The sequence below is a fragment of the Peromyscus maniculatus genome, chromosome 8 (assembly GCF_049852395.1).
Source record: "Peromyscus maniculatus bairdii isolate BWxNUB_F1_BW_parent chromosome 8, HU_Pman_BW_mat_3.1, whole genome shotgun sequence".
NCBI lineage: Eukaryota > Metazoa > Chordata > Mammalia > Rodentia > Cricetidae > Peromyscus > Peromyscus maniculatus.
In genome coordinates, this window is record NC_134859.1 from 15711196 (window position 1) to 15738149 (window position 26954).

At 42.0% G+C, this 26954-nt stretch overlaps 1 protein-coding gene across 6 annotated transcripts in view; it reads right to left on the reverse strand.

Annotated features, from left to right (window-relative positions):
* Positions 1-4937: 4937 nt before the first annotated feature.
* Ubtd2 (ubiquitin domain containing 2) overlaps positions 4938-26954 on the reverse strand; it is a 57091-nt gene continuing 35074 nt past the window's right edge. For all 6 annotated transcript variants that reach the window (XM_076578069.1, XM_076578066.1, XM_076578071.1 and 3 more), the window contains exons 2-3: positions 17752-17988; positions 4938-5533 (exon numbers count right to left, since the gene is read on the reverse strand). In XM_076578069.1, the coding sequence (XP_076434184.1) occupies positions 5136-5533; positions 17752-17926 (573 nt within the window). In that variant the 5' untranslated portion in view covers positions 17927-17988 and the 3' untranslated portion in view covers positions 4938-5135. The remainder of the gene's footprint in view (positions 5534-17751; positions 17989-26954) is intronic.

The window sequence follows — 26954 nt, forward strand, 5'->3', positions numbered from 1 at the left end:
GGGAAGGGAACAAGGGAGAGGGAGCAGGGGTATTTGTCCCAGGGGACAAAGGACTGCCTCTGGATAGAGAGGAGACAGACGTGGCACACAGGAAAACGGCTGGTTTATAAAGGTACAGGGGGAAACTCCGTGTTAGGATGAGGTGTTTATTTATTTAATACTTTGATAGTTGGACCTTGGTAGTCAGCCTCAGGAAGAAGTGACCAAATAAGGGAACAGACCTTTGGCTAGCTTTAGGAATGTAATCTAAGTGTTTTCAGCAAGGCAGAGAGGGAATGGGGGATGGGCAAGGCCTGCTGGAGCCATGCTCAGGCTGGTGAGAATCCCTTCAACCAATGTACAAGAATACTGCTTACCTAAGATGTTATCTGCCAAGTCAGACTGGGAATTATGACACCTGTTTATTGTGAAACATCATGAACAAATGGGAGATTTGGCTAAAAGGTTTTGAGCACGATTAATGCAATTGGCTATAAATACTTCTTCCCATGGTGCTACACCACAGTGAGAATGCAAGCATCTCTCATCACTCCCCGTGCCCTTCCAACATCAGGAGTCTGTGGTCACTAGTGTGTGCACGGGGCAGACAGGAACACTGCAGAGTGCAGGCAGGCACTCCCAAGTGAAAACATGGCATCTGGAGAACGGCCACGCCAAAGGGCCTCACCACTGTCCTTGTCTTGACAGGGTTTGGTCGCTTTTGTCAGGCTTTAGGGATTAGGTGTGATTCTGGGAAGACATTCCAGAGGTCTCTGCTCCCAGAGATGGTCTTGAGCTCCTGGAGCAGATGCAGTACTAAGTTCTTTACTCAGAACAGAGGTGGGGGAAGAAAGCTGAAGAGAGCAGGAAGGAGTTACGCTGTCCTTTCTCCCATGGGGGTCCGAGCACACTGTAAAGTGATCATGAATAGAACATGGGATTTACTTTAAACACTGTGTGTGCCGTAGCACACACACGTGGAGGTCAGAGGACAACTTGTAGTTGGTTCTGATCCTTTAACCATGTTATAGGGATCAAACTCACTCAGGTCCTCAGGCTTAGGTACAAGTGCCTTTACCTGCTGAGCTATCTTGATATCCCATCAGATCTTAAAACTTTTCAAAGCATCTTCATCAGCTAGAGGTCCCTGTGGGTCAGCAGCACATGTATGTGCAGCACTCATGGGCTGAGGCAGGAGGACTGGAAGGGCATCTTGGGCTTCATAGTGAAAGTCTTGGTGGTTCTAGAGGGTATCAAGAGTTAATTGATAAATGAGATTCTGTATAAAAATTAAAATTCAAACCAGTAAATTGATTCTGTGTTGGGACTAGGCATAGAAGACACTAACCAATCCACGCTTGCTTTGCTTCAGGGCCTTTTTAGATTTACTTCATTTCATGTGCCTGGGTATTTTGCTTACATGTATGTCTATGCGTGGGTGCCTGCTGCCCTCAGGTGAGAAAATGGCATTGAAACTGAAGTTATGGTGAGTTGTGAGCTGCCATGCTGGTGCTGGGGATCGAACCTGAGTCTTCTGCCAAGAACAAGTGTTTTTACTGCCGAGTCATCTCTCCAGCTCCTGCCCCACTCTCCCCCCTCCAGTGACAGTTTAAAACATGAGTACGTAGGGCTTGGTATGTGAATCAGCAGTAAGAATATGACATTACGTGAGGTCCTGGGTTCCGCCCTACATGTGTCAATGCTTTCCAGTCTGCCGTTTTCATATTGGATTGCAAGTTCCTAGTTACATGAGTGTTCTGGGGCCCGGGCAATGGAAGGCAGGTGCAGACTGTGGGTGGGACACTGGCCCGGGGAAGACTCCAGACCGGGCCACAGGCAGATCCTTCCACACCACTGTCAGTGAGCAGGAACTGAGGGGGCACTAAGTTGAGCAAAGTGCTCATGTCTCCCCCAGCGCTTGGATCTCAGATCTCCTTACCATCCTAGGCCTCAAGCCTCAGAGCAGGCCAGACCGAGTCACCCATGTCCAACCTCTGACGGAGTCACCTAGGCTCTCGCCACAAAACTAGAAACGACAAGCTAATAGTCCACATCACAAGAGCCCCCAACAGCAGTTCTAGGATACCAGCTGTCTCTGAAGACGCTATCCACTGGATTCCTTTTCTAAGTAAAATACATCACAGGATCCAACCAGCTGAGTGATGCTCATTTGCTAGGAGGGCTACCTTCCTCCCACCACGGACAAAGATGAATGAAAATTACCGAGTATCTTCAGGAAAAAGAGGCCACTGTCTGCTCTAATGGAGAGGCTGGTATCCCGCCAAATGGGGAAGGCCCTTTGAAGACACCCATAAAAGGTGGACAAATTTCGTTGTTGTTAAAGACAGGAACTCACTAGACCAAGGTGCCCTCCAGCTGAGTCTGCCTCTACCTCCCAGTCCAGCCACACCTGGTGAGACTCAGATTTTACTGCTCAGCAGCACACAAGCAGTACTGGCTGAGCCACCTTCCCCATCCGGGTCAACCCATTCAAGACCAAGACCACAGGGCTGCTGAGGCATGTGGTGGAGCAGGGCTTAAGTCTGGTGGTCAGGATCTCACTACCGGTTTGAAAGAGGAAGAAATCTCCCCGTTCCGCAGAGCTTCGAAGAGCTGGGCGGTGGTTGCGCATGCCTTTAATCCCAGCACTCAGGAGGCAGAGGCAAACAGATCTCTGTGAGTTCGAGGCCAACCTGGTCTACAGAGTGAGTTCCAGCATAACCAAGGCTACACGGAAGAATCCTCACAAAAAACAAAACAATAAACAAATAAAAAATAAAATAACAACACAGAAACTCAGAATAAAGGCAAAGACAAAGAGAAAAGTTGAACCTTTTTTTTTTTAAAAAAGCACAAAACCCCTACATACTAAAATTATACACATCAAGTATTGATCCAATCTTACATCAATCTATTGACAATTACCAGCACCATGTTTTTTCTCACCTAGGTTAAACACTCCTGGAGGATCGTTATTCAAAGTATATGTTCCTTTAAAATAAAAAATTGTTTTTTTGTTTGTTTTGGTTTTTCGAGACAGGGTTTCTCTCTGTGTGTAGTTTTGGTGCCTGTCCTGGATCTCGCTCTGTAGCCCAGGCTGGTCTCGAATTCACAGAGATCCACCTGGCTCTGCCTCCCAAGTGCTGGGACTAAAGGCGTGTGCCACCACCACCGCCTGGCTAAAATAAAAAACTCTTAAGAGAGGTCAACCCTCAAGAAACAAACAAGACCTTTTACCAAACATAGATTATTGGTGACACCATCAAATTTCCTTTAGAAAAATAATAGGTTTAAACACTTTTCCAGTTGATGGACTGGAAATATTGTTGCTCAATGTGGCAAATGAATCAACCCTCTAGATGGTAGGCCAAAGCACTGAGATGCCCTGGAGCCTCCACACAGAAATGTGAGCACCTTCCTTGTTGCTAAAGCTGTGCGCTTCACTTGAATTTAGACTCAAATCACCATTAAGTCTAAATTAGGTGTAGTCACAAACTTTAAAATGATGAACAGAATTAGGAAAGTGGTTAAAAGTTCTCAGGAACATAAGTTACAATTACAGATATATTTAAACAGGCTATAGGAAATTTAAAGCCACTTTAAACATTACATTTTAAACTACTTAGCAGTTTCATTTTGCCACTAAAATTATGGGGTTTTATATCAAATAGGTGTTGAAGGTTTGGTTTTTCCCTACCGAGAAGAGCATAGAGCCCTCTACTGTTCACAGATCACAGACTCTCAAGATACTGTGTGGCAGATTAGCCCCCTTCTCACGTAATCTATTTTGGAGAACAGGGTCTCGCTATGCAGCTCCAGCTGGCCTAGAACTAGCTTTGTATTCCAGACTGGTCTCAAATTCTAAGATCTGCCTACTTCTGCTCCCAAGGCCTGGGATTAAATGCATGCATTACCATGCCTGGCAGAATCAGCTTTTAAGAGGCTCCAAATTAAATACAACCCTTGGCAGCTTTCGCCAGCCTTCTCCAGAGGAGGTAAGGCTGGCCTCACGGTGTTCCAGTCCTTCAACCTCATGTGCAGATGGTGGTGGATTCATCTCTCTGTGGGAAGGTCTAGGAGGAATACTGCCACCCACAATGACTAAAGTCAGAGTAAAGTGAAATGCACTCAGGTCTACAGCTAGGGGCCACCATTTGTTCTTTCTCACCAGCACTGTTTAAGTGACACCAGTAAACCTTCACACTTTACATTTTTGAGTTGGAGTTTTCTCCAAGGTTGAGAATAGGCACAGTTTTCCCAGGAACAGGCAGAGAAGGTTAAACTTACATCCCCTGCAAGGTGGGGAAGAGAGGATTGCTTTGTATTCTGAGTGGCAGCAGCTGTACTCCATTTCCATGTTGCCTGGCCCAGAAATATCTAGATGGGGTCAGTCAGCTCCACAAACAGCCACCGAGGGCAACGGGACTAGTGAAGGCAGTACATAGCAGCTGGCCGTCTGGGTACCACAGACATTTTAAAACAAACTACTATGCAGCAAGACAACTTCTCAACTGAGAACGAGGACTCTGACTACTCCCTGTATTACTGTCTAGTGTTCCAGAGGGTGCCTGCTGCCAGTGTGCTGGACGGCAGCAGAATTGAGTGAATGTGAATTAGGAGCACGACTTGGGGGAGGGGAGAACACTGACAACTCCCAGTCTCCACTGCTTCCTGGTGGAGTAGGAATACAAACCCAGAGAAAAACAAACCCTCTTTAGGTTCCACTAACGGAAAAAAAAAAAAAAAAAGTTTTGTAACTGTTATGATGGTTCTGGAAATAGAATTTGACATATACATTTTAAAAATTCTATATCCAAAAGGTGCTTGGTGCTGTTCTTGATGGGTCTCGTGTCTGTTTACACTCCAAATCATTTAAATACAGCCATTACATAGTCGATAAATGTTTTAAAATAAATGGTTATCTATTTCTTAACTGCCTCTCAAATTAGAAATTGTAATTAAGAGTCCCAGAGGCTGGCTCTGTGTGTTTTATTATTTTTGTTGGTCTCCATCACAGATGGAATTTTTCACTGGTAATTCCTCAGAACTAAATCCATTCATAGGGAATTCCGAGCAGTGAAAATAAATTTCACGTCATAGAGTAGGAAATGGTAATAAAAAGGAGCCAAGGGATCTGGGAAGCAGGCAAGCCCAGCTCAGTTTTCCACTGGTGTTGGGTTTTGCACAGGCTGGCTCACAATAACCTGCACCACATAGTCCTTTGGGATCTTCAGCTCCTCCAGCTTCATCTTATCAGTGAGAGGCCTGCCGGAGAAGAACCACCGCTGGCTGCCTGGCTCCACCCCTTCTGTGGCATGTAAGCGCCTCTTCATGTGGAACACCGTGTCTGTGCTGCGCACCACAAGCTTGAGGTCTTTGCCTGTGGAGAGGCGCAGACGGAGCTGAGATTCATGTCCAGAATTGGGAGGTGGCTCAGGGATGTCCAAAGTCTCTATGTCACTCTTTTCCTCTATCATGTTGATGGGTGGCGCCAAGCAGTAGACTGGCAGCTGGTACCGGTTCCCCAGCTCATCGTAGCACTCCGTCAGTGCACCTGCAGAGAAGGGCGGTAAGAGCAGGTTCAATGAGCATGCTTCTGTTCACAGCGCACTCTCATCTCAAACTGCAACAGGCAGGCAGGTATACTAGAGAATCAGAGGAGGAAGTGGATACTTCCTCAGGGCAAACATCAGAGGAAAACGGCATCAGGTGTAGCTATACATGTATTGACATTAAAAGGATAAGAGTACTAAGAACAATCCTAGGCCTACAGATTTGATCTACTAGATGAAAAAGACCAATTTTCTGAAACACATTATGCACCAAAGCTTAAGAACGGAGAGATAATCTAAACAGGGCTTAGCTACAGAAACTGAATCAATAACTAATAACCTTTTTAAACAGAAAGCACCAACTCCAATGACAAATTCTACTGAACATTTAAAAAATTATAACAACCTTCTATTTTTACAAGACTGAAGAGAAACTTCCTAATGCATTCTATGAAGCAAACATTACCTTAATGCTAAAGAAAAAAAAAAAGAAAATTAGGCAAATCAAATATAACACTTTAGAAAAATAATTATACCACTCCAAGGCAGAATTTATTCTAGGTATTCAAAAGTGGTTCAATCTTCAGATATTAACTAATCTATAGTATCAGGGTAAGCAAGAAAAAGCATATAATCATATCAGATGAGGGAAAACCATTTGGCAAAACCTAGTACTTCTTCCTGATAAAAACTCTCATTAATTCTACTCGAGGGATGATTCCCTAGCTTCATAAAGAATAGTTAAAAAACAAAACAACAAACCCTACACCACTAAACTTAAAGGTAACACATTTGAAATTTCCTATTCAGATCAGGAGTCAGGCCATACATAAAGAAATATCTACAGACTGGGAAGGAAAGAAGAGAAATGTCTTTACTTGTAGCTAATACAACTATGCAGAAAATCTGAAGAATCAAGAAAATAATCTCGGATCCAATGAGCATTCACATTAAGATTAACGCATAAAAACCAACTGTTCCATATGTACAGCCAACAGGTGGTATCTGAAATTACAAAACCATGTACATTAATTAGCATACCCAGAGGGGTACATGTAGATCTAAACTTAACAACTGTGTAGGACCTACAAGAAAATGACAAACTTAAAGCAAAGAAGAGCTAAACTGAGACAGTCTATGCATTGAGAAGATGATATTGTTGGAATGTCAGTCAATTCTTCCTTAATTTACAATTTTAAAGCAACTCCAATCAAAATCCCAGTGAGTTTTTTGTAGATACTGGATGAACTTCTCTGAACTGTACATAAGGTAAAAAATCAACAAGGATTGGTTTATAGTAATCATATAGTAACCAAGATGGCATGGAGTTGGACAGGGTAGCTCGTACTTGTAATCCCATCACTTGAAGGGTGAAGCAGGAAGACTGCCATAATTTAAGGCTAGCCTATACATTCAGAGTCCAGGCTATCTCAAAAACCTAAAAAACCAACACTCAAACATAAACATGATGAATCAAACAGTTGAAAGTCCAGAAATAAGACTCACATAAACAGTATCAACTGATCTGTGTTAAAGAAACAAAAGGAACAGAGGATAGAAAAGACAGGCTTTCCAACAAAAGGTGATGGGTTAATGAGCCATCCAAAAATTAATTTCAATATAGAACTTACCCTTGTCACAAAAATTAACTCAAAATACACCACAGGTAGACAAGATGGCTCAGCAACTAAAGACTCTTGCCACCACATCTGACAGCCTGAGTCCAACCCCTGGAACCCACATGGTGGAAAGAGAAAACTGATCCTCTAAGTTGTCTTGTGACAGTCTCATGCATGCCCCTGCACCCATGTGCCCACCCTACTACCACCAAAAAGTGTATACAGACTTAAATATAAAACACAAAATTACAAACTCTTAGCAAAAGAAGAAAATCTAAACTGTTGCCTTGGCAACAACATGTGAGCTATGTCATCAAATGTACAATCATTAGAATTAGAAAATTTAGGCTTTGCTAAAGACACTGTCAAGAGAATAAAGACACAAACCGCAAGAAAAATTTCAAGACATATCTAACAAAGACTGTTGTACAAATACACACAGAACTCTCAACAGGCAGTGGTGGCACATACCTTTAAACCTAGCTTTTTGGGAACCAGAGGCAGGTAGTTCTGAGTTCAAGGCCAGCTTGATTTATGTATGAGGTTCCAGGATGGCTAGGGCTACACAGAGAAACCTTGTCTCGGGGAAAAAACAACAAATACAAACAAAACTAGAAGCTCAAATGCCTTAGTAAGACTCACAAAGAAGGCAAGCAGATGAGAAGATGTGCTATACCACAGGCCATACTACAATGGCTCAAGTCCAGAGTAAAAACAATACTGAGGCTGGGGAGACTGAAAAAGCAGAAAGGAACAGCTACCCACTAAGTAATCCCCCATCTGCAGTAAGCCCTGATCTGCAGTAACCTCCAATACATACACTTTAAAAGCTTTAGCACATATGTCACTTTCTAAGTAAGTAAAGCTATTTGGAAAGATTAAGTACAGGGTACTGAAAAACATTTAGTATATTGTTTTGTTGTTGTTGAATGAAACAGTACGCTTTTGTTTGTTTGTGTTTTGTTTTTTTGAGACAGCGTTTTTCTCTGTGTAGTCCTGGCTTTCCTGGAACTCACTTTGTAGACCAGGCTGGCCTCAAACTCACAGAGATCCGTCTGCCTTCCGATCTGTCTTCCTAGAGCTAGGATTAAAGGTGTGCGCCATAACTGCCCAGCATGAAACAGTACTCTTAAAGTCCCAAAGAATGAAGAATTTTAACATACTTCAATAAATTATGGTGCAATTTTGGTATTAAAATAATCTACTTCTAAATGAAAAATAAGATCAGGTTTATGAAAAAAAATTACTATTCCATTAAATATTTTGGAAGATAGAGATGTTTGCTCAAAATGCATACTTTGCTATCACAGGATGTCACTGGAAGGTAGTTACCCAACCACAGAGAGTATATCTAAGTTTCTTGCCTCTTAGCAGGACAATTAAAATATAATTACATTATTTCCTCTTTCCCACCCCTTCCATATCCCCCTCAAATTATGACCCTTTTCTTTTCTTACTGTTACATATTCATATGTAAATGCATAAATATATGAATTCAGCCTACTGCATCCCTTTAGTGTTCTACGTACAGATTTTAGGGCTGATCACATTCTATTAGATTACCAATTAGGAGAAGCTCCTTAGGGAAGATTCTAATTCTCTAATTCTCCTTCTCTCAGCAATCAACAGATGCCTTCATGGGGTGGGGCACCCTGAGAGTTCCCCCTTTCACATAAGCAAGTTCCATCATGCTGTCATTGATCAGGTCTTATTCAGGCAGCCAAATTCAATCTATACACTAAACACAAAAGCAAACACTTGAAAAGGCTCACCAGTCCTGGGCCTAAGTATGTTATATGTGTAACTACACACAAACACACACACACACACACACACACACACACACAAACATTTTTGTTTTTGAGACAGGGTTTCTCTGTGTAGCTTTGGAGCCTGTCCTGGAACTCACAGAGATCCGCCTGCCTCTGCCTCCATAGTGCTGGGATTAAAGGCATGTGCGTCCGCCCGCCCACATCCACGTCCACGTCCCCCCCCACCCCCGCCACCCCGTAGTATACACATTTTGCAGATGGGAAAATTTAGAATGAATTAAGTTTTGCTTAGTGTTACACAGCTAGTAAATAACGACATAATCAGACTCCTAAAGAAATAAACTGGTAGCCAGGCAGTGGTGGCAGCACTCAGGAGGCAGAGGCAGGTGGATCTCTGTGAGTTCAAGGCCAGCCTGGTCTACAGAGCGAGTTCCAGGGCAGCCAGGGCTACACAGAGAAACCCTGTCTGAAAAAGAAAAAAAGAAACTTGTAACATAAAGATAAGAACACCCAGCTTTCTATTATGATAATGAGGTTAAATGGAAGAAATAAATGAATTGGAGGAAAATGAAAGGCATGACAATAAGAAGCTAGTGTGTTAATTAAGTACAGCCTAATAACACGACAGTATTTACCAGTGAGTCAAAGACAAGCCCAGAGTGACAGCTGCAGCCCCCCGGCACTCCAAAGGAAGTGTGTTCCCTCAGAGAGGCTGCAAACTATTGAGGAAACAGACTTAGTACTGCCACTGTCTGGGCTACAGAAACTGGAGGAAGTATGAAAACTGGAGCAATGGAAGGGGGAAAGGTTTCTTAGGAGCCCAGTGTGGGGCAGGGGGAGATGGCTCAGTTGTCAAGTGCCTGCTTCACAAGCACAAGGACATGAGTTTTGGTCCCTAGCACCATGTAAAAGACTGGGTTGACTATGCCAATGACTTCAGCAGTTCCTCAGGAAACTAGAAACAGACCTACTCTAAGACCCAGCTAGACCATTCCTTGGCATGTACCCAAAGGAGTCCACTGCCTACTCAGAAGCACACATGCCCATCCATTTTCTTTTTCTTTCTTTTTTCTTTTTGGTGATGCATGCCTCTATCTATCTATCTATCTATCTATCTATCTATCTATCTATCTATCTATCTATCTATCTATCTATTTATTGGAATGCTGAATGCCATTTATTGAAGGAGGGAGAAGGTCTTAAATACAGGCTTACAGCACAATGGGAGAACCCCGGAGGGCAGAAGCAGCAAAGAAAGGTAAATGTACAGAACTGAAAAATATTAGACCCACACCCAGAAAGACAAAGGTCACATGTTCTGCCTCCTATGTGGACCCTAGTGTCAAATTTTTAGCTGTGTGTTTCACTTGGAGCACCTGTAGAATTCAGGAAACTCGAAGGGACAACTGGTGGGCATTCAGCACAGACATACCTTGGGCCTCCATCGACACGTGGGCGCATGCACACATCCATATCTGTTCCCACAGAAGGCCAGTGTGTTTATGCACAAGAAGAAGATACTTTTCCAAAAGCTGACAGTTGTGGGCATTTATCCCCCTGGCAAAATCACACTTAGCCCGGCTACATTAGAAACTTACAGGAGCTAGAAAGATGGCTCAGTGGTTAAGAGCACTGGCTGAGCTCAATTCCCAGCAACCACATGGTGGCTCCCACCCATCTATAATGGGTTCCAATGCCCTCCTCTGGAGAGTAAAGGAAAATGCAGACAGAGCACTCATATAAACAAATCTTAAACAAACAAAAACTTATAGAAGGTTTTAATCACTACCCTCTGGCATTGAAGTCCAGCTCGTCTAGCAATTCTTGACTATTTCTAGTAGTTCTTCTAGTCAGGCTCACTTGCATTACTATCTCATAACCTCTGCAGACTTTTCTTTTTCCTCTCACAAACCCACTGTAGGACTTGGCAGAGACAGACAGCCATCAGGATAAATACCTGCCAGGTGGGCATCATCTCACCAAGCCAGGAAATCCTGAAGGGCTCCCCATGGCAGGTAGAGGGTTGCCAAGTCATCACTTTTGTTGTGATCCCTTACACAATTTTCTGAGAATGTTTTGATTTATATTTTATCTAGACAATTAGTTCAGGTGTTCTAGTTTCCCTGGTCAACTGTTTTCTCTGGCTGCTTTCAATTAGGCTTCAACATACTTCACTCCAGCCAGGCATGGTGGTTTACCCCTGTAATCCTAGCCTAGAAGAGGCAGGAGTGGAGGCTGGCCAGCCCTTTACTGTTGAGTTTAAGGTCTACCTGGATTATATGAGACTGTCTCAAAAGAACAAGAAAAGAAACAAAACAGCCTCGAGAAATTTGTAAAGATGAACTAACCTGGCTGCCAAACAATACAAGTGGCTTTATTACAAGCTATTAGGTCTAACACTTCACCCTTTCAAGCAGTCCTTGAGGCTGAAAAATAACCTTGTAAAGGCCTTGCTGAGTGCCTTTAGGCTCTCACTTCCGTATAAGTGCGGCTCAGTGTTAAGACTTTCATCACCTGAGACTTGCACAGCTGTACTCAAAAGCTAAAAACCAGTGTCTGTGAGTGAGCAGGATGGCTAGGCAGGTAGAGCACATGCTAGCCTGATAACCTAAACCTGATCACTGGGTCCCACAGCTGAAGGAAATCACCAACTCCTGAAAGTCCTTTGACCTCCACATGCAATGTGACTGACGCACGCACGCACGCACGCACCACTCATCCCCCAGATAATAAAACAAAAAGCAACGTGGAAGGACAAGAAAGTGTCTTGATGGTGGTGATAGTTTCCCAGTATATACACGACGGGTGAATCAAAGTGTCCACTTTACATCCCCATTTAACTGAAGTTCTCAATAATGTGTGAAAAGGTAAATATTTAGATCATACCATACCAAGAAACACTATCCTCCCCAAAGTAAATAAGGGGACGGCATTTTAGAATTCCAAAAGCTTTCTTTTTTCTTTCTTTTTTTTCCTGTTTCTATCACCAAGTTTTATCCATATCCTCACTATTAACTTCTCTGTTCTAATGGACCCAGGAGGCTGGAGTTCTACTTTTCAATAACCATGACTTCCTATGTCAAAGAAAGGCCTCAATGGTTTAGTGAAGTGGACATAGCTAAAAAGATGAGAACACCAAAAGCAGAGAATTCAAGTAAGGAAATGAAGCATAGAGGCTCAGACCACACACACAGGAGCCTGAGGGGTTCCAAGGACTAAAAAAGTAGTGAAATCTGATATGAGGGACAGGGTCTCTGCTCATAGCCAAGTTTAGATGGAGACCCGAATTTGGGACATGCTGATTATCTCCACAAGGATTATAGTACCTACTTTTACAAGGTTGCTGTAAGGATTAAATCACCAAAGATATGTGAATTGCTAATATATATATAAAAGTCCATGGAAAAACACTCAATAATGTTGGTTCTCTCTCACAGGTTTTAAATTTCAAAATTATACACTCGGGAGAGTATTTCACAAACAACAGTGTAATAAATGGATCACAATTTTATAAAGTTTCAGCCTTCTACCTCATATTCCATGGGCTTCTCTACAAACCTGAATCACAATGTCAGAAGGCCACCAGCAGCCCTTGGGAAGTCTTTAGGACCACAGAGCTGCTAACAAACTACAGGTTTTCTCTCCGGAAACACAGTGCTGTGGAAGGCCTATCAGCTCTTTCATCCACTGACTCAGCCAGCAGGCAACCAGGAAGCAGGCTTGGCGCCTCTCCTAGCCAGCTGAGGTCAAAGTAGCTTAGCTGTACACCTATGGCTGGAGTCATGTGATAGACAAAACAGTATTAAACACTTTGCTGAATTGCTACAGAGGACACTTCATCTTTAGTTTCAGGATTTCATTTTCTTAAGGGGGCAGAGGAGCCAGGTAGAAGCACTTGGGTCTGGTGTCTACTGAAAGCCCAGCAGGCCTTATAGAAGTGGTAGTTGATAGAGCTGCGCCTTGGGATGTGAGAAACCCTGCTTTCCCCAGCCCCACCCCCACTCCCACCCCCAGAACAATATGGAAAGGAGGTTTTCTTCAGACAAGCCTCCTGGCTCAGGAACAACCTCCCACACAGCTATTTTCAGACTTTATCACTCTAATTCAAGAAAAAGGGTGACGGCAACAGAGAGGCAGACATAGTCACATTTTGTAACTCTAAGCCATCTTTGTCTCCTTGAGGACAGAAAGAAATGATGTAACATTTGTGATTAATCAGTCATCAGGCTCCTTATTAAGGTCCCATTTCATTTCTAAACACTACACCAGCTAAGCAAAAATCATCTGCATAAAAAATATCTGTATTATAGTTATGCATCCATTCTTTAGGACCTTTAAGTCAACCAAATTTCCTGAAAAAAAAAATTTTTTTTTTAAAGATAGGTTCTTGCTATGTCTGTCAGTCAGACTGGCCTTCAACAAGTGATCCTCTTGCTTCAGCCTCCCAAGTGCCAGGATTACAGACATGCACCATGTCTGGCCCTTGTCCATTTCTTGAAGTTTTTGGGTTTTTGTTTTGGTTTTTTTTTTTTTTTTTTGCCTATTTTTAATAAAAAATAAAAAAAAATTGTGTGTTGGGGGGCAGTGACAACTTTCAGAAGTCAGTGCTTGTTTTAAGGCAGGGTCTCTTGTTCCTGCTGTTCCAAAGTACAATTCAGGCTAGATGTGTGCCACTACATCTGGCTTTAACATGGGTTCCAGGGATCAAACGTAGGCCATCAGGTTTGCCTGGCAATTGCTTTTGCTCACCAAGCCATCTCCTTGGTTGCTCTGGATTGCCTTAAAAAAAATTATTCAGTCTTTTTTTTTTTTTTTTGTTTTTCGAGACAGGATTTCTCTGTGTAACTGCCGTGGATGTCCTATAACTCGCTTTGTAGACCAGGCTGGGCTCAAACTCACAGAGATCTCTGTCTCCCAAGAGCTGGGATTAAAGGAGTGCACCACCACCGCCCACCTACCTTTCTTTTTGAGACAAGGTCTCTCTATGTAGCCTTGGCTGGCCTGGATCTCACTATGTAGACCAGGCTGACCTTGAACTCACAACTCAGAGATTCACCTGCTTTAGCCTCCTGAGTGCTGGGATTACAAGTGTATGCCACCATGGTAAGCATCACGGCCTGTTTTTGATAGTCTTAAGAGAAACTTAAGAGAAACAGAAATGCTTATACATATATATTTCCTGTCCATTTGTATTGTCTGTTTGCCTTTAGTATTAATAAAAGTCTATCGTTTTAAATTATTTTAGGCAATATGCAAGGTACCAAAATGATCAGACTTGTGTAATCTTGTAAAATATCAATGAAGAGGACTTGTATAATGGCTTTACAAATTCGCAGATTTGAAACTGCATACTGGGAAAGAATCAAAGATGCTTTTGTTACTCATAGTTCAAATCTCAGTTCCATGATTTATCCCTGTAAAGACATAATCTCTCCATGATTCACTTTTCTTATGAGTAAAATGGGGATTGCTCCTGCTTTTTTTTTCTGAGCATGAGAGTTCACACACCCACCCACTCACCTACAACTAAGTAACTTTAAAAAAAAGGGCATGTTTTTAGCATTTTTATATAATGGCAAAATAGCACACCATAAGAAAAAAGGAATTTAAGACAATTAATTTTTAAAATTGCTATAAAAACTATAAGGGAAAGGTTCTTATAAGACTAGGAAGTTATGAGAAGGGGTGTGGACAAGAGGAGAGTCCTCTAAAGCCAACAGAGGCCACAGTGAATACAGCCTAGTCAGGATCGGTAAGTCAAGGCTGGTGCAGGGAATTTAACCTGTCAGTGCCAGAGTCCAGTGTGAAAAACTAAACTCAACAAGCCCAGTATGTATTAAGTGCCTTTGGTAGACCAGGTATTATGGTAAATGACTCCTAACTATCAGCACACTGAACCCATGCAACAATCAAGCAGACAGATGGTTACCACAGTCCACATCTGACAAAGAACTGAAGGTTACAGAGGTGATTTGTGTAACATCACACAGCTTTAATTACTACAGAGAAGCACAAGTGATGTCGAAAACCACCACTGAGCAGGTCTAAAAACATCCAGTTAAGCAGCTGAATTGTAACTGATGGCAAATTAGGGATATATGATGTCATAATTGACAGGCCTACCCAAGGGCCTGAAATATCAGTGCTAAGCTTCTGAGAAAAAACAAACACTCAAGGGTAGCAAATGACAAAACATTATCACCTACAAATCTGTTATAATTCATTTGAGAGAGGAATGCTGACATCAGCATGGTTCTTCCATGCTTATGCAGAATATATCTTTCTTTCTTTTGGTTTTTTCCAGACAAGGTTTCTTTGTGTAGCCTTGGATTTCCTGGAACTCACTCTGTAGATGAGGCTGGCCTCAAACTCACAGAGATCCACCTGCCTCTGCCTCCCCCAAGTGCTGGGACTAAAGGCCTGCACCACCACGTCTGGCATAACAACATTATTTTTCTTGACAGTTCATGTAGATAAGCAGAAACCAGATTTAAATCTTTAGAGATTTGAGTTTACACTCAATAGGCTACACATAGACTGTGCTTATTTATACAGGAAACATATTTTGCCTTTATGAACTTAGAAGCATTTTAAAATACAATTATTGAATTTACTTAATACACTTATTGTGTTTGTGCTTGCCACAGCCAGCGCACATGAGGGTGTCAGAAGATCCTGAGGGAGCTGGTTCCTGGGATGGAACTCACATGTCATCAGGCTTGATGGTAAACACCTTCACCTGCTAAGCCATCTTGGTGATCCCTGCCTCCATGAGCTTTTAAACGAAGCCACAATTTGGAGAACATAATTAGCTATAGGTAACTATGTTAAGTATAAAATAAGGAAGTCAAAGTCTGGAGTTCTAGATTAAAACCACCATATAAACATGACTCTCCTTACAGCCACTTGCAGGCCTACACAACAGATTCTGCTTGGGAAATAAGGGATGTAAGTATCAGAAATAGGTAACAACTTTATGAAAGTGGAACCTTCATTCTCTGTCACAATAATGGGGTAGCTGAAGGGGCAGATGGAAGACCATGTCACCACCTCCTAATCTACAATCATGGAAGAAGTAAAGAATTTAAACACCAGGTACAAAAACTGGGACTAAGTAGGCATGTTGAAATGGCACTCTATTCAGATACTTCAAATATAGGAGTGATCATTTTTACGCATGTGGGAGAAGTGGGTGTTCAATAAATGTTAGTGATATAAGCCCATGCTAACAAGTGCTCCTAATAAGTAACAGACAGTCATAAAACAAGGAATGCTTCTTAGAAGCATGGCTAATTAGAGCAGGGGATTTGGAAAGTTGGCAAGGCTCATGAGTAAAAAACATTCTGCATTGGACAAAGAGTCAAAGGACATTCTGCAGATGATTAAATTACTAAAACATTGCTTCTCCACAAATGAACAAAAGTAAAACAGACATTGGGGAAAACAACAGTGGCCTAACAATGAATAGAGAACAGTAAATGTAGGTGGTTATCCCTTATATAGGTCAGAAGAAACAACCTGGAAAGATACTAACTTGCAAAGCTGAAGAGAAAAACACAAATACATAAAGCAAAAGGACAAAGAGGACATATATAAAATAATACCTAAACCTCAACGTGAAATATTTAATGTTTCGATCAAAGAGGCCATACAAGGGTATGTGCACAAGTCTGGCATCTATGTGTCCCTGGATACATACAAATTATGGTGGTTCTTAGTCATTTTCTCAAAGTAAGAAAGGTTTCTTATAAGGTTCATGGCTACAGTTATGGAAAACTACCCCTCAAAACTTTGAAGCCAGGGTAGAAAAGGTGGTTCAGCAGTTAAGAGCTATTGCTGCTCTTCCAGAGAACATGGGCTTGCTTCCCAGCATCCACGTGGCAAAAATACCCATACATTAAAAAAAAAAAAAAAAAAAAAAAAAAAAACTTTTAAGAGAGATTTTTATTTATTTATTTATTTAGGTTTTTTTGAGACAGGGTTTCTCTGTGTGGCTTTGTGCCTTTCCTGGATCTCACTCTGTAGACCAGGCTGGCCTTGAACTCACAGAGATCCGCCTGCCTCTGCCTCCCAAGTGCTGGGATTAAAGGCGTGCGCCGCCACTGCCCGGCTTATTTTATTTTTTAATGTATGAATGTTTACCTAAACATATGTAATTATGTATGAATGTATGTATGTATATGTACCACATACATGCAGTGCCTGCAGAAGCCAGAAGAGGGAATCAGATTTCCCTGGAGCTGGAGTTACAGACTCTTGTGAGCCACCAAATGGTTGGTTGGGAACTGAACCCAGGTCCTCTGCAAGAGTGGAGCTGTCTCTCCTGTGGCCCTCGCTGCCCCCAAATAATAATTAAAAAACAAAACAAACAAACAAACAACCCAAACTTCAAAGTTTAGGTCTGCTCACACTACATGATGGGAAAGCATGATGGCAAAGGGGCATCCATGAATCCTCTGCACTTTATAAAACATAAATTGAGAGTCCTCAGCTCTGCAGGACAGCAGTTAAGGCAGCAGCAACAACTACTGCTGGGCAGGGATGTACACTGTACAGACAAGGGGGCTTGTGTCCACAAAAAACTAAGTCACACAGAAACTAGAAAATGCAGCTTATCACATGGTCTCTTTTCTGAGATTAAGAAACATAAAAATGAACCAAGATATAAACTACCACCAGCTGAAAAATGTAAAAAGAGGAGTGCTAATTTTCACTCTAATAAAAAGAATTAGAATACTTGTAGAAGAGAAACAGAAACTTCCCCCTTAGTGGTTCCCTGCTATTGAAGACAAAGTGACTGCCCCTTTGTCATCAGGACGCCAAACCTACCGTGTGGTAGTGTTATGTTTGCACCATCAATGATTGCCTGTGCCAGTTCATGATCATTGCTTTCAAAAGCATGTGCAGCAGCCTTCAAGGCATCCCAGATTTCTTTCCGACCTTCAAAAGCTGGTGCAGTGTCCCAAAATTCATCCCTCTTGCTGCGCAGTTGTCCATCTGTCATGGGATAATCACTTTTCCATTTTGGTTTCTCCTTTTTCAAAGGCTGGTTACGACCTAGAGCAACTGAAAAGAGAAAAGGCTAACATCAATATTCATTAAAAAAAAAAAAAAATCCCTATTTTCTGTAAGAAAAGTTATGTGGTTATATTCCTGTTTTGGATTCTTTCACCACAATTACAACTAGATGTCTGCCTATTTGCAGATTTCTGGCTGAAATTCTATTAGCCAATCTAGAGTAAATGGAGAAAGCTAGATGCAAGATTTTATTTTCTGCATTTTTTTCTTTCTTGAGACAGGCTTCACACTGTAGCCCTGGCTTCCAACTCATAGCAATCTTCCTGCTTCTGTCTCCCAAGTGTTAGGATTACAGGCATGAGCCACCATACCAGGCTTCATATTTTTCAGTAAGTCAATAGCTCTTTTCCATCCAGTATATTTCCAAAGATGATTAAAAATAATTCCAGGGGGCTAGGGAGGTGGTTTGTCAATAAAATGCCTGTGGTTCACACAGGAGACAGAGACAGGCAGGTTTCTGGAGCTCACGTGGTCAACTGGTCTAGACAAAGCAGTTAACTCCATATGAGAGCCCTTATCAAAAAAATCAAGTGAAGGTACCTGAGCAAGACACCAACAGTGACCTGTCTTCCCACATGCACACACACATACACACAGACAAAGAAACTGTGGGTTGGGAACATAGCTCAGCTAGTGTGGGCAGTACTTGTTTGTAATCCCAGATCTGGGGAGACAGAGACTAGCAAATTCTTGGGGTTTACTGGCCAGCTATACTAGCCCACTTGGTGAGTTCTAAACTAATGAGAGATCTAGCCCAGAAAAACAGGATGGATGGCTCCTGAGGCTGACCTCTGGCCTCCACAAGCACACAGGAGCACACACACACACACACACACACACACACACACACACACACACACACACACACACACACACCCATTAACACGTATACACAGAAGCATATTGACCCACACCCACCCACACCTACAAGCAGGACTGTAACTGCAAACTGAGAGTGGTGGCACATGCCTGTCATCTCAGCACTTGGGAGCAGACACAGGTGAATCTGAGGCCAGCCTGGTCTACATATCAGAGTTCCAGGATAGCCAGGACTATAAAGAGAGATCATGTCTCAAAAAAAAAAAAAAAAAAAAAAAAAAAAGTAAATGTAACAAATGCACCATTCTGGTAAGGGATGTTTATAATGGGTAACTATGAACAACCCCAGAAAAGGAATATGAATACAAGTTCCATTTTGTTCATTAAAACATGTGCACACACATGCATATATACCAGAAGCCAACAAGTGTAGTGTTTCATCAAACTAACAAGGCAGAGGAGTGGCAGATGCTGCAGCAGAGATTCAAAGAACAGTAGATAGTGTGAAATAGTTTGAATCTCAGAACTTTTGGACATATAAAGCCAGGAAGTCAGAACTTAGCAAATCCAAAAGGCCAAAGGCTACTTTTCAGTGTCTAAGGAAGGTGAACCAGACCACCAAACCCAGGAAGAAACTGTCTAGAGGAATACTTCCTCCCGTTTCCCCTCAGAGAGCTCAGAATACCTTTCTCTGAAACTCAACCAAGAGCTAGTTTGGAAAGAAGTGGTGCAGAGAAATGAAATTCACTTTTTTTTTGGAGGAACCAGCAACCAAACAGGTAATACTTGGTCAATGGATAAGCTCTAAATCACAAAAAACAGAAAAGAACAGCAATGCCATATTCTCGTGCCAACCCTAAGAGAGGAAAAGGGCAAGAAGCCACTCTCTTTGGCATACTTAGAGAATGCTACACAGCAACAGAGTTAGAACAAGTCTCAGGCAGCCTCTTTACCAGACACTTCCACAGCCTACATGATCATGAATCTATTTTCTATGGGTCATACTGACCTACACTGCCTTCTTACCTATGGGTCTGTCTTTAGCTTATATAGTGCCAGGCATAAGAAAGCTTAATAGACAAAAGTAAATGGGAAATTAAATCATGATGAAAAGATAAAGAATGTTAGGAAAGAGTAGGTGGGTAAAAAATGACAGTGCTGGTGGGAAGCAGAGAAGGCATGCATCAAAATTCACTGTTCCATAATTAATTGCAGGAAGAATATCATTTAAAAGAATCTAAAATGGTTCTAAAGCACGCATAAAGTTAATGACCCCCTTACTGGTCTGGGCTATGCATAATACAAAATAAAATGACTCTTACTCCCTGGGAAATCTCTCTCTTTCCCAAGCTACATTCCTATATGACAGGGCTAACTAATATGGTAAAGTACATTTGGTTTGACATCTGAATTAAAATAAATTATTTTTACTAGGTCTGGCCATTGATCTCAAGGCCAAACATCCCAGGTCTCTTTAGTCTTTCACATAAAACTTTCAGTATTGACACGTGACCATGTTCTGGCCCCCTAACTTGTCTAAGTGAAATTCAAAGCAGGCAAGTTCTAAAAGGACGGGTATAACAGAGCAGAGAACACATCCATTTAGTAGCATAGCTGGAAACAGAATTCAAATCTCCTTATGTAATCAACAAATAGGCACTGCCTTCTCAGAGTAACACTAGAGCTGTGTCTATGAGGTTTGATTCAAAAGTGAACAATTCAATCCGTAGTAATGGCTTTCCACTACATATGCCAAGTAATACCGACAAGGAAAGCTAAAGCACCAATCTTAAAAGGTGCCTGAAATATGCCCAATAATCAAGACTGACCCACTAGTTCCACCAAGGTAAAATGCAAAGGTAGTTTCAGCTATGTTATCCTCTATATGAATAGAAAATTTATGCTCAACACTCAGTCATTGAGCAGGAAGTGAAAAGCAGGGCATGGTAACAAGGAAGTAGATTCTGTGCCATCTACTTGAATAATGCATCAGGTTGACCCGAGCAGTTCTAGACTCTCATATATTTTAAATATTCTAAACATGTAACTTGGTGTAGTTTCTTGTCATTGTGAAATAATCAACAAAACTTCTACACTCTCACTATCTAATATGAACAACTCAAAAAGGACCTCAAACTGGGTATGGTGGTACTCACATATAATTCCAGTTACCCAGGAGGCTGAGTCAGGAGGATGGCAAATTTGAGTGTAGACCCATTTCAGAAAGGAAGCTCTAGCCAGGCATGGGGCATGGTGACGCACACCTTTAATCCAGCACTTGGGAGGGAGAGGCAGGTGAGGCCACCCTAGTCTACAGAGCAAGTTCTAGAACAGTCAGGGTGATTCTGAGAACCCGTCTCAAAAAATCAAAACAAGCTGGGCAGTAGTGGTGCACCTCTTTAATCCTGACACTTGGGAGGCAGAGACAGGCAGATCTCTGTGAATTCGAGGCCAGCCTGGTCTATAGAGTGAGTTCCAGGACAGCTAGGACTGTTACACAGAGAAACCCTGTCTGGGGGGGGGGGGGGAGGGAATCAAAACAAAACAAAAAAAGCTTTCAAATACAGAAAACTAATAGAAAAATTAAAAACCTTTATGTATGTGAATTACTTTCCTTACCTATGTGAGGTAGCTTTATTTCTGCTGCTCATATTTGCACTAAGTACAAACAAACACACACACACACACACACACACACACACACACACACACACACACGGCACATTTATGTTGGTAACCATCATTCTGCAAGTGTTTAAACCACATCATGTCAAAAGTTCCATGATAATTCTTCCGCAGAAATAAAAGTATTCACCCTGAAGACATGAACTAGGCTCATCTTATTTCTGTCTAGGTCTCTGAACCTTTAACATACACATATAGTATGTATCATCTGAGTGTAGAACACCCATTATTAAAATGACCAAATCTCAGTGGCAAACATTACTATTTGGAAAGTCATAGTTGTTTGGGGGGGGTGGGGGGTTCAAGACAGGGTTTCTCTGTGTAGCCTTAGCTGTTCTAGAACTCGCTCTATAGACCAGGTTGGCTTTGAACTCACAGAGATCTGGCTGCCTCTGCCTCCTGAGTGCTGGGATTAAAGGCAGATTAAAGGTATACACTGTCACCACACAGCAGAAAGTCATAGATTAAAAAAAAATATATTTTTACATATGTAATTATTTTGCCTGCATGCATGTGTATCACATGTGAGCAGTGCCCACAGAGGCTAGAACAGTGTTGGAGCCCCTGAAACTGAAGTTATAGACAGTTGTGAGCTTCCATGAAGGTGCTGGGATTGAACACAGGTACTCTGGCTGAAGAGCCAGTGCTCTTAACCATAGAGCCAACTCTCCAGCCCCAGTATAGAATTTTTACTGCACTATCTGATCTTAAAAGTTTCATGCTGGGTTCAACAGAGTAACAAAACAAGTTAAAAAAAAAAGTTTCATGATAGCCTAAATCAGAGTCACTGCCCAATGTGTCTTTAGTTAAGTAAACCGGGGGGGGGGGGGGGGGGGGCTATGTCAGCAAATTAATTCAAGCCATCATCTCATTAAAACATGAAAATGGCTTGGGCAGATAGGGACAGACCTGGGTCCTCTGCAAGAGTAGCAAGTGTTCTTAACTGCTGCACTATTTCTCCAACTCTTCCCGTGTACACATTAAATACTGTTTTCTCTGTAACAGATTTAATACTGAAAAGCTAAAGGCTTGCTTTTCAGATGGAACTAAGTAGAATATGACTTTAAATACATTTACTATACAACTAAAAGCATTTTACCAGGAATTCATTTAGACATTCTGTTTATAAGAGACAATAATCTTTGGGAAGAGAGCTCAGTTAGTAAGTACTTGCTATGCAAACATGAAGACCTGAGTCTGACGGAGAACCCACATAAAAAGCTGTGAGTGACATAACATCTTTAAGTCCTGGAGAGGTCGAGACAGACAGGGACGCACCTGCCAGTCAAGCTAACCTAACTGGCAAGCCCAAGCCTGAGAAAAGACATCTGAGGGTGGCTTCCATATATACCTACTCTCCTTCCTACACACACACACACACACACACACACACACAGACACAGAGTCAGAGCCAGAGATTTTTCAAAAAGGACTCATGATTGTAATTCTTTTCTTCCTTTTGGTCCTTCTTTGAAAATCCTTGACTTGCTGGGCAGTGGTAGCGCATGCCTTTAATCCCAGCACTCGGGAGGCTTCTCTGTGAGTTCAAAGCTAGCCTGGTCTACAAAGCAAGTTCCAGGAAAGGCGCAAAACTACACAGAGAAACCCTGTCTTGAAAAACAGAAAGAAAGAAAGAGAGAGAAAGACAGAGAGAGAGAGAGAGAGAGAGAGAGAGAGAGAGAGAGAGAGAGAGAGAAAGAAAGAAAGAAAGAAAGAAAGAAAGAAAGAAAGAAAGAAAGAAAGAAAGAAAGAAAGAAAGAAAGAAAGAAAGAAGAAAATCCCTGACTTAATGTTTGGGACTCATCAGATAAAATGACACAATACAAAGACAAGATAAAAATATCAAGATATAGGCTGGGCAGTGATGGTGCACTCCTTTAACCCCAGAACTCAGGAGGCAGAGGCAGGTGGATCTCTGTGAGTCTGAGGCCAGCCTGGCCTACAAAGCAAGTTCCAGGATAGTTAGGGCTGTTACACAGAGAAACTCTGTCTCAAAGAGACAAACAAAAAACAAAAACAAAAACCAAGATATAACCCTGGTAATGTTAGCTATAACAGACAGAAACCTGGAAACCTGGGGATGACTAAAGAGATCACCATCTAAAGACTGTCTCAAGTAATTTTCAAGTACTTAAAGCAGCAAAAACTAGGACAGAAAATTGCTCCTATCTATCTGCTACTGACTAAAGCACCAAAAGCATATAAACAGGAGGAAAAGCTTCCTGTCATTTCAGAGCTGAAGACAGTACAGAACTCTGACAGTGGATTTTGCCACCCTCCTGGAGTTGGCAGGAAGAATCTCTAAGTCCATAGGTCTCCAAGAGGGGAGGGATCTTTGATGGCATCTAACAAGATTTCTTATTCAGTCCTACTATAGCCCAGCAAAGCCAGTTTCAGAGTTTCTTCAAGATAGACTTCAATGAATAAGAAACAGTTGCTGTTTTTAATTAATGTTATTATGAACGAAAATTTTCAGTTAAAGTTTTTTTTTTTCCCTAGGGGAAAAAACTCACAAAAAACGGGGGAAAAAAAAAAACACCTCATTGACTCTGGATTGGAAATGTCAATAAAAGCTTTATGACCTAAAGATGCTAAAAAAATATTTTATATCTCTTTGACTGAATGCCTGGAATGACAACTTAGCAGAGCTAAGTAACTGAGGTCTAGAGCTTAGTTCTAAGTGACAATACCCACTTAAAGAAGGTAGACACAGCTTCTTAGAGCAGTGGTTCTCAACCTGTGGGGTCATGACCTCCATAGTATCATCACATCAGATATTTTGCATATCAGATATTTACATTGATTCATTTTTTTTTATTTTTTATTTTTTTGGTTTTTCGAGACAGGGTTTCTCTGTGTTGTTTTGGTGCCTGTCCTGGATCTCACTTTGTTGTAGACTAGGCTGGCCTCTAACTCAGAGAGATCCGCCTGGCTCTGCCTCCCAAGTGCTGGGATTAAAGGCATGTGCCACCACTGCCTGGCTCTAGGATTCATAACCATAGCAAAACTACAGTTATGAAGTAGCAATGAAATAATTTTATGATTGGGGGTCACTATAACATGAAGAACTGTATTATAAAAGGGTCGCTGCATTAGAAAGGCTAAGATCCATTGCTCTACAGAAACACCTACTTTAAGGCTCAGACCACAGAAAGCTAAGCCAGGTTGTGGCATCTCGGTGACATTAGTATTTCAATAATTTCACACATACACAAAACCCTGTAGGCAGTAAAACATGAAAGTAATGCGTACAGCACTCAGCTCTGATCCTGTAATTACTCACTATTGTGTTTATATGATCACTTTAGTGTCTCACTATCAGCTGCTTGTATCCCCTCAAATCCTTGTCACGCCACAATATCCAAAGCATAGTACCTGGAGGAAAAGCCTTTAGGAGTTAATGAATTCATGAGGGAGGGACCCTCCTGGATGAAATTTATAACACTACCATGGGAGAACAGATAGAAGGCAGTTATGTGGGCACCAAGAAGGACCTTACTAACCCTCAAATCAGTCACCACCTCAATATTAAGAGATCCCAACTTTCAGAATTGTGAGAAATAAATTTCAGAAGTCACCCAGTCTGCAGTATTGTGTTACAGTGACCTGACCTGACTAAAACAGATAGTGTCATCAAGAAGCAGGGCATTGTACTGACTACCTAAAATGTGGCTGTGCCAGGAGCAGAGGCAGAAGAGGGTGAGCCAGCACTGCCACTGTAACCAAACACCTAAGAGAATCAACACATAATGTATTTAGCGCATAGTTTTGGAGGGTTCAGCCCAGATCCTCTGTGCCTGTGAACAGACCCACACTGGTGGAAGCACATGGCTGATGCTAACTGATTATTACATCCTGAGCAAAGAATCAAGGAGAATACAGAGACTGCCAGGGTATCATTATCACCTTCAAAGTCCTAAAGACCTGCCACCAGGTCCTAGAACCTCCCCAGACATCATCCTGGGGTTCAAGTCTTTAAGATGTGGAACTTTAAGAGGACATTCAAGTTCTAAACTATAGCAAATATTTCTGAGGTATGTGCATGCTACAAAAAGCCAGTGTTCCTGAGAAGAGACTGCTAAAGGCAATTCTGCGGAGTGTTCTAAAAGAAAAGAAAGAGGGACTAATGAGATGGCTCAGCAGGTAAAGGTGATTTATCACTCACTAATCCTGCTAACTTGAGCTCCATCCCGGGACCCATGCAGTAGAAAGATAGAACTGACTCCTAGAATTTGTCCTCTGACCTCCACAGATGAGCTGCGTAAAGTGTGTACACACACACACACACACACACACACACACACACACACACACACACACACACACACACACACGGGGTGGGGCTAGAATAAATAAATGTAATAAAATTCAAAGAAAGGAAAGTCCTAAATCATCTATGTTCTGGAGAACACATGGACAGTCAGGAAAAGGACAGTGAGGAAACATGGAAAGTAAAAGCCGCTGTAATGACAGCGCAGACAGAAACAAAGAATCTGACTGGACTGGAACAAAGGTGATCCTGGTTATAAAGTGGCAAAAGCGATGGGCTGAACTGTGTCCCCCACTTCAGTGTTCTGTGGGAGCAGTCAGTGAACTGCTGCTGCTGCTGCTTCTTCTCCTTCTTCTTCTCCTTCCTTTTTTTTTTTTTTTTTTTTTTTAAGACAGTTTCTCCATGTAGCTTTGGTGCCTGTCTTGGATCTCGCTCGGTAGTCCAGGCTGGCCTTGAACTCACAGAGATTCACCTGGCTCTGTCTCCCAAGCACTGGGATTACAGGCGTGTGCCAGCACTGCCCGGCATGAACTGATTCTTAGCTAAGGTGACTTGACGGATCAGTGAGCTAAAGCAATTTCTAAGCCCAGTGCTGAAGGAGCAGGTTTTCTCTGACTGACGATAGTAAAAAGTAGGGAGAGAGAATGAAGACACAACTGTTTGGCCAAAAGGGATCAGAACTCAGTGGCTTTACAAAAGTCACTGCACTCTGCACTCATTACAAAAACCAATGGGGGTGGGGGAGGCACAGCCACAACAGCTCAACTCTAAACAGGCCAGGCAGCCTTGCCTCTTACATGCCTTCAGGTTTCTATTTATGTTTGGCTTTTAGGGCTATGTCTAATCTCCTACATAGTCTCATGTTCAATGAGCAGTAAAACTACCAGGCCCAACAGTAAGCGACCAGCAACAGAAGGGAACTGTGGGGAAACACTCTCTATGGGACCAAGCTTATTTAGAACAAAGACTAAATAACTCAGTAACAATATTTCAATGGGTGCTTAATTTATCTTAGTAAATTGCAAGATCACTTTTTTCTTCCTCCCAATTCTTAGTTAAAATATCCTTGGACATCTGGTATAGGCCAAAATGTAAGACCACTGAAGTCCCTCTTTCTCACTGACTGTAGTAGAAATCTGGGACAAAATGCAAAACACAATTAACTAAGAGTTCTGAAAAG